Source organism: Microchirus variegatus (genome assembly GCF_963457635.1).
Source record: "Microchirus variegatus genome assembly, chromosome: 16".
In the NCBI taxonomy this organism is placed as follows: domain Eukaryota; kingdom Metazoa; phylum Chordata; class Actinopteri; order Pleuronectiformes; family Soleidae; genus Microchirus; species Microchirus variegatus.
The window spans coordinates 25684992-25698080 of NC_139817.1; the positions used below are offsets into that span (position 1 = coordinate 25684992).

General features: G+C 45.1%; 1 protein-coding gene across 2 annotated transcripts in view; it reads left to right on the forward strand.

Moving 5' to 3' along the window:
- Positions 1 to 13089, forward strand: part of cog5 (component of oligomeric golgi complex 5) — a 50729-nt gene that overhangs the window by 37032 nt on the left and 608 nt on the right. For both annotated transcript variants that reach the window (XM_083902763.1, XM_083902764.1), the window contains exons 13-21: positions 760 to 925; positions 1513 to 1608; positions 2224 to 2334; positions 3528 to 3590; positions 5145 to 5248; positions 11969 to 12206; positions 12285 to 12361; positions 12497 to 12623; positions 12885 to 12964. In XM_083902763.1, the coding sequence (XP_083758889.1) occupies positions 760 to 925; positions 1513 to 1608; positions 2224 to 2334; positions 3528 to 3590; positions 5145 to 5248; positions 11969 to 12206; positions 12285 to 12361; positions 12497 to 12623; positions 12885 to 12964 (1062 nt within the window). The remainder of the gene's footprint in view (positions 1 to 759; positions 926 to 1512; positions 1609 to 2223; positions 2335 to 3527; positions 3591 to 5144; positions 5249 to 11968; positions 12207 to 12284; positions 12362 to 12496; positions 12624 to 12884; positions 12965 to 13089) is intronic.

A 13089-nucleotide genomic window follows, 5' to 3' on the forward strand; every position in this document is an offset into this window, starting at 1 on the left:
GCCTGCACATTATAACGCAACAGGCAGTTACACTAAAATGCGATAGCTAGAACCCTGAAGTGTATCAGTCATTCGTGGAAATCCTGAGTGAATTGGGTTAGTGATGGTGTTCCTGGTGTGACTGTCACCAAAGTCAGATCTACACTCCTATTCACACCATCAGACATGGGGAGGAGCTCCACTGAATCTTGTCTCCTTGGAAACAGTGAAGTGCTGCGATACACGTCCAAAGTAAATGAGTTCAAACATCTTCTTCTGTCGAGCTGTTTGGGCTAATGAAAACTGTCGGGCTGTGACGCGTCAATACATGAACAATCATGGTTTATTACCAGTAGGTTATCGTCTACATTATCACAGGGTATTTCACCAGTATGTAGAGAGCAGTAGACTGTTGGTGACCTGTAGAACTGCGTCTATTGTTGTCACATCCATGAATTTTTAAACGCTCATTTTGTGACAATAAAATACTCAAAAAACTGAAATACTTTCAAAAAACGTGAAAATGAAGGATGCACACCATCAGTCCATGTTCAACCCATATCCAAAATCTCTGAGGTCCATCTGAGATTAACCCTCTCACGGTCAGTGAGATAAGCCCGTCACAGACATAACTTGTTTTATAGACAGATGAAGTATGCAAAACATCCTATAGCACCATCTACTGGCCAATAACTGCTATATCACATGTCACTCTATTAGAATTTTAATCATTTTTATAATTCTTCTTTTGTCTCTCTGTTTGTGTGTGTGTGTGCACAGTCCAGAGAAGGCGCTGAAGGACTCTCTGCAGACTTATGAGGCAGCGTACCTCTCCAAGTCTCTCTCTCGGCTCTTCGATCCCATCAACCTTGTTTTCCCCATGTGTGGCCGCAACCCACCTTCCAGTGATGAGCTGGACAGCATCATCAAGACCATCAGCAGGCATGTACAACATATATTGTACAACAGCTATTGTACAACAGATATTGTACAACAGCTTTTGTGCAACAGCTATTGTACAACAGCTATTGTACAGCAGCTGTTGTACAGCAGCTGTGTCCCTTTGCTAGTGCAATGTTTGCTTTGAAGGAAAATAACTTACTCCCTGTATCAGCACAGCAATGCCCCAATACTGAGAGTCATGTTGACTTAATCTGCATTGGGAGCATTTAAAAGTTATTAACTACTGCTTTTTTAATGTGAAGATGGAGCAGTAGAAACTGAATTGTTCATTCTACCATATATACATATTTATACATGTATATATAGCCGTACAGTCACTGGTCAAGCGGTTATATGTTGTATGTATCTATGGTAGCATACATGCTCATCTGTTTTTCGTTAGACCGTCAGAGTCTGGAGTCATGTCTAACCTGTGACATTATGAAGCAACATCTCATGACATGAATGACATGAATTGTAATTGATAATGTCTAAATTAGATTAGGCTCAAAGTGTCACAGTGTACAGTTTACATGTGGTAATTAGCCAGGTGATGTCATTGAAAGAGAATGTTTGTTTGTTTACAGTGAGTTAAATGTAGCATCAGTAGATCCAGCTCTCTCTCTGGCTGTGGCGAGGAACGCTGCCAAGACTGTGCAACTCTTCTCTGTCAAGTCAGAACAGCTGGTATGTATGCAGTGTGTGTGTGTGTGTGTGTGTGTGTGTGTGTGTGTGTGTGTGTGTGTGTGTGTGTGTGTGTGTGTGTGTGTGTGTGTGTGTGTGTGTGTGTGTGTGTTAGGATTAACCATTTGATGTGTCTGCACTAATGGTGCTTTTCCACGACCCAGTACCAGCATGACTCAGCTCAGCTTGACTTGACTCGTGTTGGTTCGAGCTGAGTCAGCACTAAATGTGACTTTTTAAGCCTTTAACACCTAAGCAACAAAATGTCTCTGTAGACTTGTTTGCTTATTTTAACTATAAAAGGGTTAGAAAATGCACTGGAACTAAGAAGTGCTTTTGACCATTTTTCAAGAATAACTTTCAAAAGTAGGCATCATTTTATAATAATGATTTTAGATTGCATTCCAATCCAGTTTTATTAATTGCTGCTTGATTTGAAATTGTTAGACCTTACATGTTCACATGTATAAATGTGACCTCACATGTATATATGTGACCTTACATGTTCACATGTATAAATGTGACCTTACATGTTCACATGTTCACATGTATAAATGTGACCTTACATGTTCACATGTATATATGTGACCTCACATGTTCGCCCTCTTGTGTGTGCAGTTGTGTACTCAGGGCGATGCCAGTCAGGTGATCGGTCCGTTAACAGAGGCTCAGAGGAGGAACGTGGCTGTGGTGAACTCGCTCTACCGTCTGCAGCAGGCTGTGGCCAAGGTGGGAAGAACATCTCTGATCATACAGTTTATAAGTGAAGCTGCAAAATGAGATTTTCAAGTCATTTCATACCCTCTGCTGTCAGAGCCACAGACAAATATCACTGTAGTTCTGTTCCATTTGGTCGTCAATCAGCATAGAAAAATGTACATGTGAAAAACAGAATGAGAATGTATTCCAGGAAGGTAGTGAAGGGACAAAGAGGCTTTTCTTTGGTTTTCCTCCAAAGACGTGCAGATTTGGGCATTAGACAAATTGACTGTAGGTGAGTGTATGGTTGTTTGAGTCTGAGTGTGGCCCTGGGATGGACTGGAGGCTCCTCCAGGGTTCTCCCCTCCAGGGTTCACCCCTCCAGGGTTCACTCCTCCAGGGTTCACTCCTCCAGGGTTCATCCCTCCAGGGTTCACCCCTCCAGGGTTCTCCCCTCCAGGGTTCTCCCCTCCAGGGTTCTCCCCTCCAGGGTTCACCCCTCCAGGGTTCACTCCTCCAGGGTTCACCCCACCTTTCTCCTGATGTCAGCTGAGATGGGCATGAACGCCACCAGCGACCTCATGTGGAGGATAAAGTGGATGGATTAACTTTAGAATGACAAATATATCATGGGTCAAAAGAGAGACATGTTTTTCATTACTGTGCCCTGTTAAATTTAATAGTTAAACGGATCAATTACAATAGACCATTGATACAAAGCCATATATAATTAACAGTCTGATCGATTACCTCTATGAACCAGTTTCACTTCTGTGTTCAGCACATGATTAGAGTCAGTTCTTTGAATCTTTGAAGAGATTTGTTCATTGATGACATTAGTGAACCCTGTCCTATTACAGTCCTATAAGACACTGGTGTTGCTGGTTGCCAGGGCGACGTGGCACATGTTTGCATCACAGAGAACTCTATGACACGACTAATGTTATCTACAGAGAGCGTTTAAGAAAAGACAAAGGAATAAAGTCAGCTACTCTTACAAAACTCATGATGCTGTGCAGTGATTCACATCATCGTAATGACAGTGTTAGTATGTCCTACGTCCTTATGTGTCCTACGTAAAGAGACACCGTCTTGTCTTATAATCACATATATGTCTCTCCATGTGTTCTGTCACCAACACTTTTAGGATCATGTTAAATTTGAATGTAGCTTTAATAAAAAGATTATTCATGTTGTTGTTTGCTTTTGCTGATAATCTGCAGATAATCTCAGGTTTGGGGAGTTGTCCATCAGCTGCTGCAGAGGCCATGTCTTCTTCTCTGGAGGTTTGACACACACACATTTTGAAGCATCTCAATTACATGTGCACTTGCTATAAAAGTGTGTGTGTATAATTTCAATAGCACTTTCTCTAAATAATAACAAACATATTACTCCAAACTTTTTTGTACATGAAAAATGTGTATTTCTAATCTTTATCAGCTTCTTGGCGTTTCTACACACTCCATCAGTTTGTCAATCAGAGATGATATTAATTATTGCATTGTGTTTATTATTATTTACATTGTGGGTTCATTCAAATTAGCTGTGTTTGTGCAAAGCATTTCAACTTGAGGCAATTTAGAGTGTTATAGTGTTTCTATGAAACATAAAATGAACAGATGAAAAGCAACAAAAAATCAAATAAAGAAAATAATACAAAACACTACAAAATGTACTTTAGTTATTGCTGATGTTCTATTTTGATATAATATATTTAAACCTTCATCAGTGGCATAAATCTACTGTAAACGTGTGTTTAGTGACACAGAAAACTGATCCACTGATCTGAGTCACGTGTCTTGTGTGTGCTGAAATAAATGGTTGCCATAGTGACGCTAACTCCTTAGATACAGCTGCTTCAAACTCTCAGAGAACCAAACAGATAAAACTAACTTTAATATAATCATAGAAATCATCAAATACACAGTTGATGGTGTCAAATAATCACAGGTTCAGGTAGAAAAAGAAGCTCTTTAGATTTTCTCTATGAGAGATTTAGATTCTCAGATCAAGAAAAACAATAAAACAAAATACAGTTTCCCCATCGTATCATCAAATACTGAAAGATGAAACACTGAGGATAGTGATGTTACAACTGTCTGTAAAACTATAGAAAGTATATTCTCACACATACTCTTACAGACGCTCAAATGCCCTGATTGCAGTGTTGTTGTCACATGAATAAACACTTCATTTTGAAGTTAATTAGATCTGAATTAGATCAATAACATGATTGATGGATTTACGCTCCAGTCTTTTGATAAAAGTAACAGACAGTAACAATATTACTTTGAAATAGGGATGACAATATACCACTTTTCTGTGTCTGGAGTTCTAGAATAGTGTGTACTTATACCATTGTCATTTTAGACCTTTTAAACCAGCTATTTGAAAAACATGGTTCTCCAGCTGTGGAACAAATATTCTTCTCCCATAAAGAAGAAATAAACGCCCACAACACGACTCACATCCTGATGATGTTATCACAGTCGCAGTAAAACATGTGATCAGTAGAGCTTTTGGGGATCAGATCACTGATGTGTCCCAGTTGACCAGTATTGGCTCATTCATACCTTTAAACATGAGTAATAAGTAATAGATTACATTTCTAAAGTAACTTATCCAACACTGTCTGACATGCAGTACAACTATTAGTGTGTGTGCATGCTCTTTATATATATATATATATGATACACACAAGGGTGAAAGCAGCTTAATGTGTGTTGTGTTGCCATGGCAACAGGCTGCCCCTCAGTCTCAGGAGTTGATGTGCTTTGGAGCAGCAGATGTTGTGTGTTCAGACTCATGTTGCCTCTCTTTGTGTTGTGATGATGCAGGAGGTGCAGGCGCTGATGAGCAGTGCACTTCAGCCTCTGCTGCAGTCAGTGAGCCACTCCATCGAGGCCATCATCATCACCCTGCACCAGGAGGACTTCTCTGGGTAAGAACCTGAGGAACCTTTTCCCTGGACCTGGCAGGGATTTCTGGAAACCATTAACCCTAACCCTGAACGATACTTGTGTCCCACAGCTCTTTAGACGCCCACTGAGAAAGACCACGCTCCTATTTAAAGGAGACGTATTATGTCAAATCTTCTTACATGTGTGACTCTGGAGGTCCTATCAGTCGCAAAGTGTGAACAAAGACGACTCAGTCATGTTTTTATGCTCCTCCTCAGTCTAAGAACAGGAGATAAAACATGTGATGTTGACTTCTGTGATCACTGTGACGTCACAACGAGATGTTCCTGGAACTGTTGTCTTGTGGAGTTCGTCTTTGTCCCTAAAAAAAAAAAAGATGTGAGAGGAGAGCGGAAGTCGAGTGCGAAAACTTCTACTGTTGTCTCCACAGAGCAGCACAGAGTTCTACACACACTTCCAGCCTCAGAGGATTTATCTGTCCAGTGGATTCATGTTATATATGACAGCAATGTGTCTGCTAGAGCCTGCTAATGATCACTTTAACAAATGCTAACTGCTGTTAGCTGCCGGCGCCTCAACCAGTTTGGACAGGAGAGAGAAAGGAGTGGTGATGTTTAGTAAGAACAGAGAAGAAGAAGAAGAAGAAGAAGAAGAAGAAGAAGAAGAAGAAGAAGAAGAAGAAGACTTTAAGGAAACTTTATTTCGGACACAATTACTCCAAAACAAGTTTCATCAATAATAGAATATTCATTCATTCATCCATTCACTCACTCCCACACACTAAAAAGAAACTAAAAGTTAAGCTGCATTGACCCATCTGCAACCACTGAACACAGAACCTGTTTAACTCCCCACACTTCCTCAAACACTCCCAGGTTACAGGTCAGTCTGTGAAAAGAATGCTCTATCTTGAGCCTGGCTGAGACCAAGGCCTTCAGACAGAGCACCGCATCTGTCCAGCCCACGCCTGCCATTTTGTTTTTGCGGCTCTTCCAGATTGCCAGTTTAGCAGATGCCAACAAAAAATTCAGGAGAACCATTATTTGTTTCTTCTTAACAGTGTATCTCAACCCAAAAACAAACATTGAAACAGAAAACACCTCTCCCAGAGCTTCAACCCACCCGTGCAGAAACTTAAACAAATCTCTTAAACGAGGACATGAAACCACCAGGTGTTCTACCGTCTCTGTTTGTCCACAAAAAGGACACCCCTCCCCAGTGCTGGGATCCAGTCGAGCTCTGTATCTGTTAGTAGCTATAGCTCCATGTATGATCCTCCACTGAAGGTCAGCCATCCGTTTTTCAACAGGAGGCTTATACAGGAGCCGCCAGCAGCCTTTAGGGGAAGAGTCTGCATCTAAAACCCCCGTCCATTTCGATTCCCTTTGGCCCTGCAGAGAACCAAAGTTCATCACCTTGACACAGCTGAGGTAGAGCTGCTTCTTTCCACAGGAGATAAAATCACCGAGGACTGGAGTCTTCATGGACAGCAGGAGGCCTTCCTTCTCTGTCCACTGTCTCACAGCAGGTCTGACGGCGAGTGATGGGAAGACATACACAGCACCGTCTCTCCACTGGTCGAGTAAGGTCTGGTCCTGTACGAAAGTCACCAGTGGAGCAGATAGGGACTGCAGCACCTCTGCAGTAGCCTTCCCCATTAGCCTGGACCTGATGTTAGGTGTTTCACCTAATGGCGCTGATGGAGTCTCCATTAGGTGTCCCAGTTTCACAAATCCAGCTTCAACATATCGAGTCCTTACCGTTGCCGATGAGAGAACCCGACTGGATAGGAAACTGTTATTAAAAATCGGCTCCTCGAACAGCCACATTCCAGGCCTGGGGTTAGGAGGCCGGCTGACGTCCAATGTTCTCCAGGCATCGATCACTGTCCTGTAGAAAAGAGTCAGTCCTGTTAGGTTGCCATGAGGCTCCTGTAAAAAAAGGTGCCTATCCAGTCCAAGCCGTCCAGCTTTCCTGAGGACGAGCTGGGCAGGAGCTAACCAGACCTGAGAGCAGCCATACAACAACCTCTGAGCAGTCTGTAGTCTGAAGGCCGCGACCCTGGACCTGATGTCGATGAGACCTTGTCCTCCCTCTGTCACAGGAAGGTACAGGACAGCTGCCCTCAGCCAGTGACGACCCGACCAGAAGAACTCCAGCAGCAGTCTCTGCAGTTCCTCCACTAGCCCTAAAGGTGGAACCAGTACCTGCAGCTTGTGCCACAGTGCGGAGGCGACCAGGTTGTTGATGATCAGAACTCTTCCCCTGTAGGACAGCTGAGGGAGCAGCCATTTCCATTTAGACAACCGAGCTTCAACCTTTCCCAGCACTCCCTCCCAGTTCTTTTTTTCAACGTCCTCGCTGCCTAAATTAATCCCTAATGTTTTAAAACCTCCGGTTCCCCATCTGAGGTTCCCCGGGAGATCTGGGGGGAGTCCTGAGCTCCACCGCCCCACCAGACATGCTCTACTCTTCCCCCAGTTTATCCTGGCCGAGGAGGCTCTCCCATACAACGCCAGGGCCGCCTCTAACTCTCTGACGTCCCCCTGGTCCTTAACAAAAACATTTACATCATCTGCATAGGCAGATGTGACCACAGAGGGACAGTCAGTCAGCCCTGGAAGAGAGAGACCCCTCAGCCGGGACCTCAATCTGACGAGGAGTGGCTCAATGGCCACACTGTAGAGCTGGCCTGAAATGGGGCAGCCCTGCCTGATCCCCCTCTTAACTAAGATGGGCCTGCTAAGGCCTCCCCCCACCTTTACCACACAGCAGGCATTGCTGTAAAGCAGTTTCACCCATGACAAAAAGTGCTCCCCAACACCAAAAGCTCCGAGTGTCGCAAATAAAAAAGAGTGGTCTACACGATCAAACGCCTTCTCCTGGTCTAATGATAAAACCCCCACATCCAAACCATACAATCCACACACATCCAGACAGTCTCTCATTAAAAACAGATTGTCCAACATGGACCGTTCAGGGACACAGTAAGACTGGTCTGCTCCGATCATCAACTCAATAAAAACCTTCAGTCTGTTGGATAAAAACTTAGAGAGTATTTTGTAGTCTGTACACAACAGAGCAACAGGTCTCCAGTTCTTTAAGGACGTGGGATCACCCTTCTTCGGCAGGAGGGAGATCACTGCTCTCCTGCAGGACGCTGGCAAAGTTCCTTTATTAAAAGCTTCCTTAAAAACATCCAGTCAGTCAGGTCCCAACTCTGCCCAGAAATGTTTAAAAAAGTCAACAGGTAATCCATCGATCCCAGGAGTTTTTCCTGTGGCCATTTGGGACATCGCAGTTGAAATTTCCTCCAGCGTGATCTCTGAGCCCAGGGTACAACGTTCCTCTGGACTCAGCTGCTGAAGGTCCTCGACTAATTCCATTACAGAATTTAGGTCACAGTCTTCTTTGTTAAATAAGTCATTATAAAAACTGACCACGTGTCTCCTGATCTCAGCTTGGTCAGTTGTTAGCCTCCCATCAGGCAGCTGGAGACACACCATCTTTTTCCTCTGCGCCACCGTCCTCTCCAGGTTAAAGAAGAATCTGGATGGCGCATCCATGTTATTTATATGTGTAAATCTAGCTCTGACAAGAGCACCTTTGGCTCTCTCCTGCATAAAAACATTTAGCTGCTGTGTTTTCTGTGTTAGCTGGGCACTTTGTTGACCAGAGGCCACCTGCAGGTCAATGATGTCCTTCTCTAACTGTTGTAGTGTTCTTTTAATTCTGGCAGTGGAGAAGGCTGTGAACTGCTGACAGAATACTTTAATGTGGCTTTTGCCAACCTCCCACCACTGACTCAAGGAGGGGAAAGACTCTTTCCTTGACCTCCAGTTTGCCCAGAACAATTTAAAATTTGTACTAAAAACACAGTCAGATAAAAGTTTAACATTAAAATGCCAAAAAGATTTGATGTTATCATTTCGGGTTAAAACAAACTCCATGCAGACAGCATGGTGATCGCTAAAACCTACAGGGAGCGTGTAGCACGTGGCAGCTCTGTTAATAAAATCAGCTGATAGGTAAAGCCTATCTATCCTGGCTGCACTGACCACACCTCCAATAACCCTGACCCAGGTATATTGCCTGACCGATGGTTGTTGCTTTATCCTCCATGTGTCCACCAGGTCGGCCTCTGCTAACAGCTGTTTTAAAGCTGCAGCTGAGTGAGGGTGAAGCTCCTGACCAGTCCTGTCAACAGGATCAGTGCAGCAGTTCCAATCCCCCCCCATGACAACACACTGTCCCTGTCCACACAGACTTAGGTGTTTTTTTAAAATATTAAAAACAATTGAGCGCTCTGGGCCTTGATTAGGAGCATATACATTAATAAAAATAAAACAAAAGCCTTGAACATCGGCCTTAACTGAGAGGATCCTCCCCTTTAAAACCTCTGTGACACTTAAAACATTAGCATTAACTGATGGAGAGAATAAAACAGCGACTCCTGCACTTGTGTTGGAGCCGTGACTGAGTGCTATCTGCCCCCCCCACCATAACTTCCAGTCTGTCTCACTCACACTATCACTGTGTGTTTCCTGTAAAAAGACTATATCAAGTCTTTTCTGGTTTACTAACTCAGATATTAAAACTCTCTTCTGTGTGTTTCTGCCCCCATTAATATTTAAAGAGGCCACTTTTAAAACCTGCATAAAAGAGAGAGAGAGCACGGACAGTAAAAAGACAACAAAAAAGACCAGATAAGAAGGAAACACCCAGTGTTGTATGTTCATAGATCTGTTTTCTTAGACCTTCATTTTCTTTGTTCTTTTCCTTGCAGTGATGCCTAACTCTTTTCTGACAGCTGTTATGCATCTTTTTAACCTATAACGTTTCTTTTCATCCAGCAGCTCGAAACCAACAATTCTCTGTAATGTGTTTACTGTTTCAATGAATTTTCTTCCGTCAGGAAAAGAATCCAGCACATTAACAGACTTTCCAAAAGTGTCATCTAAAAACTGATTGATCTCATTTAGAGAATACAAATCAGCACAGTCAGTTAAACTGTCAGTCACAGAGCTACAGTCAGAGTCAGCTTCACATTCCATTTCTAAAATACTGTTTAGTTCCTCTTCGACCGGCTCAGTCACATGACTGTCAGCAGCCGGCGCCACCTGCTGTCCTGCTTTCACACAACCCTCAGTCACCTCTGTGACATCCTCTCCAACACTGCTGACCCCAGCCATGGAGCCCACTTTCACCACCTCAGGCACCACCTCAGCGACAACCACAGGCACCGCGGACACCGCCTCAGCGACACCCACAGGCACCGCGGACACCGCCTCAGCGACACCCACAGGCACCGCGGACACCGCCTCAGCGACAACCGCAGGCACCGCGGATACCGCCTCAGCGACACCCACAGGCACCGCGGACACCGCCTCAGCGACACCCACAGGCACCGCGGATACCGCCTCAGCGACACCCACAGGCACCGCGGATACCGCCTCAGCGACACCCACAGGCACCGCGGACACCGCCTCAGCGACACCCACAGGCACCGCGGATACCGCCTCAGCGACAACCGCAGGCACCGCGGACACCGCCTCAGCGACACCCACAGGCACCGCGGACACCGCCTCAGCGACAACCACAGGCACCGCGGACACCGCCTCAGCGACACCCACAGGCACCGCGGACACCGCCTCAGCGACAACCACACTCGACTCAGCCTCCGCAGGCGCGACACCCGCAGAACGAACAGTCGCGGCATCAGCCGCCGCCGCGGCACCGGCCGCTTGCTGCCTGTGCGGACAGGCGATCCGCTTATGACCCACGTCACCACATTCAAAACACTTCATGTTTCCCGAGCTCGCGTAAACCATATAAAAACCATTTTCATGTTTCACACGGAAAGAAACATCCAGTGTTTGCGTAGATGAATCTAAAAACATGAGCACCTGTCTTCTAAACGACTGAACATGTTTAAGTTTGTGATCTTTACAACCCAAACCCACAGATCTGAACCCACTGGCGAACTTACCGAACCGCCTTAGTTCCTTCTCCAGCGCCTCGTTGGTCACAAACGGAGGAACTCCAGACACTGTGATCCTTGTAGAAGGAACAGCCAGAGGAGACACCTGTACATACTCCTCATTCAACACGAGGCCGCTCTCCACCAGTTTAGCTACTGATGTTTCGTCCTTAAGAAACACGACCACCGCTTTATTCATGCGGGAAGCGTAGCTGATCTTCCCGTGTCCAACTTCATCTCCCACCGCCAACAGCACCTGTTCCACCGTCACACTGGACGGAGAAACGATGCGCGCTCCGTGTCTCAGAGACAGAGACAGCGTCTCAGTGGACGCCATCTCCGCCGTGAAACCACGGAGGAAAACGCAAAACACAAAAAAAGCGCACTAAAGCAACTCTAAAACTCCAACTCAAAAATCACTTTATATAACAGTGACCATACAATAAATAACCAGTTAGAAAATAAGAAATATGTATATATATAGGGTTAATATTAAAGAGTTTTCAACTCGCTCTCTCTTCCCCTCTCACAACCACACACCACGTGAAGAAGAAGAAGAAGAAGAAGAAGAAGAAGAGCAAGAGCACAAACTGGAGAGAAAACAACATTATTGTCACTTTAATGAACATCTGTGTTCACACATACAGGCATTTTTCCAAGTGCAGGTGTGAAAGCAACGTTGATGATTTGTCTTTCATCCTCCTCCTCCTTTTACCACATGTGGTGTAACCACGGTAACTAAAGTGAGTTTGTGTTGCAGGCCTCTGTCCAGCCCTGATAGACCAGACGTGCCGTGCTCCCTGTACATGAAGGAGCTGCAGGGCTTCATCTCCAGAGTCATGAGCGACTACTTCAGACACGTCCAGTGCTCAGACTTCATCTACGAGAGCACAGAGTCTATCGCTCACAGAGCCATCGAGTTGTTCGTCCGCCACGCCAGTCTGCTGCGTCCTCTGGGAGAGGGAGGCAAGATGAGGCTGGCTGCTGACTTTGCTCAGGTGAGGAGGATCTTCTCAAACATCAGTTCAGATCAGTGATGCAGCAACGACTCAACTCTGTGTTTCCTCATGTGTCAGATGGAGATGGCTGTGGCTCCTCTGTGCAGGAGAGTGTCTGATCTGGGGAAACCGTACAGAATGCTGCGCTCCTTCAGGTGAGTCCACGTCAACACTCTGTCACAGCTGTAAACATGAAAGAGATACATCATCGATGAACATGGTTTAGCCCATTGCAGCTGATGGACTAAACCATGTTCAGATATCACTGAGAGTTTGTCCATGTGTTGCAGACCCCTGCTGTTTCAGACCAGTGACCTGATCGCTAACAGTCCAGCTGTGGGCGACCTGATCCCCTACAGCACTCTGCTGCACTTCCTCCTGACCAGAGCTCCATCTGAACTCAAGTCACCTCACCAGGTCAGTGACACGCACACACACACACGCACGCACGCACGCAAACACACACACACACACACACACACACACACACACACACACACACACACACACACACACACACACACACACACACACACACACACAGACACATCATCATCAGTGCTGACTGTCTCCTGCTCTGAGAACATGATGGTGATGAGGATGATGGTGATGAGGATGATGATGATGATGATGATGATGATGGTGATGATGATGATGGTGCTTCCTCCTCCTCCTCAGAGAGCAGAATGGTCCATTGCTCGTTACTCACAGTGGTTGGATGATCATCCTTCAGAGAGAGACAGACTCAGCCTCATCAGGTAATCGGTTTAATTTATATAATCCAGTTATAATCCAGTTATAATGCAGTTATAATCCAGCATTACCTTTTATGTGGAGAAAAAAATGAAAACGTTGAAAAGAGAGAAGAGAGAGTCACAGTGTA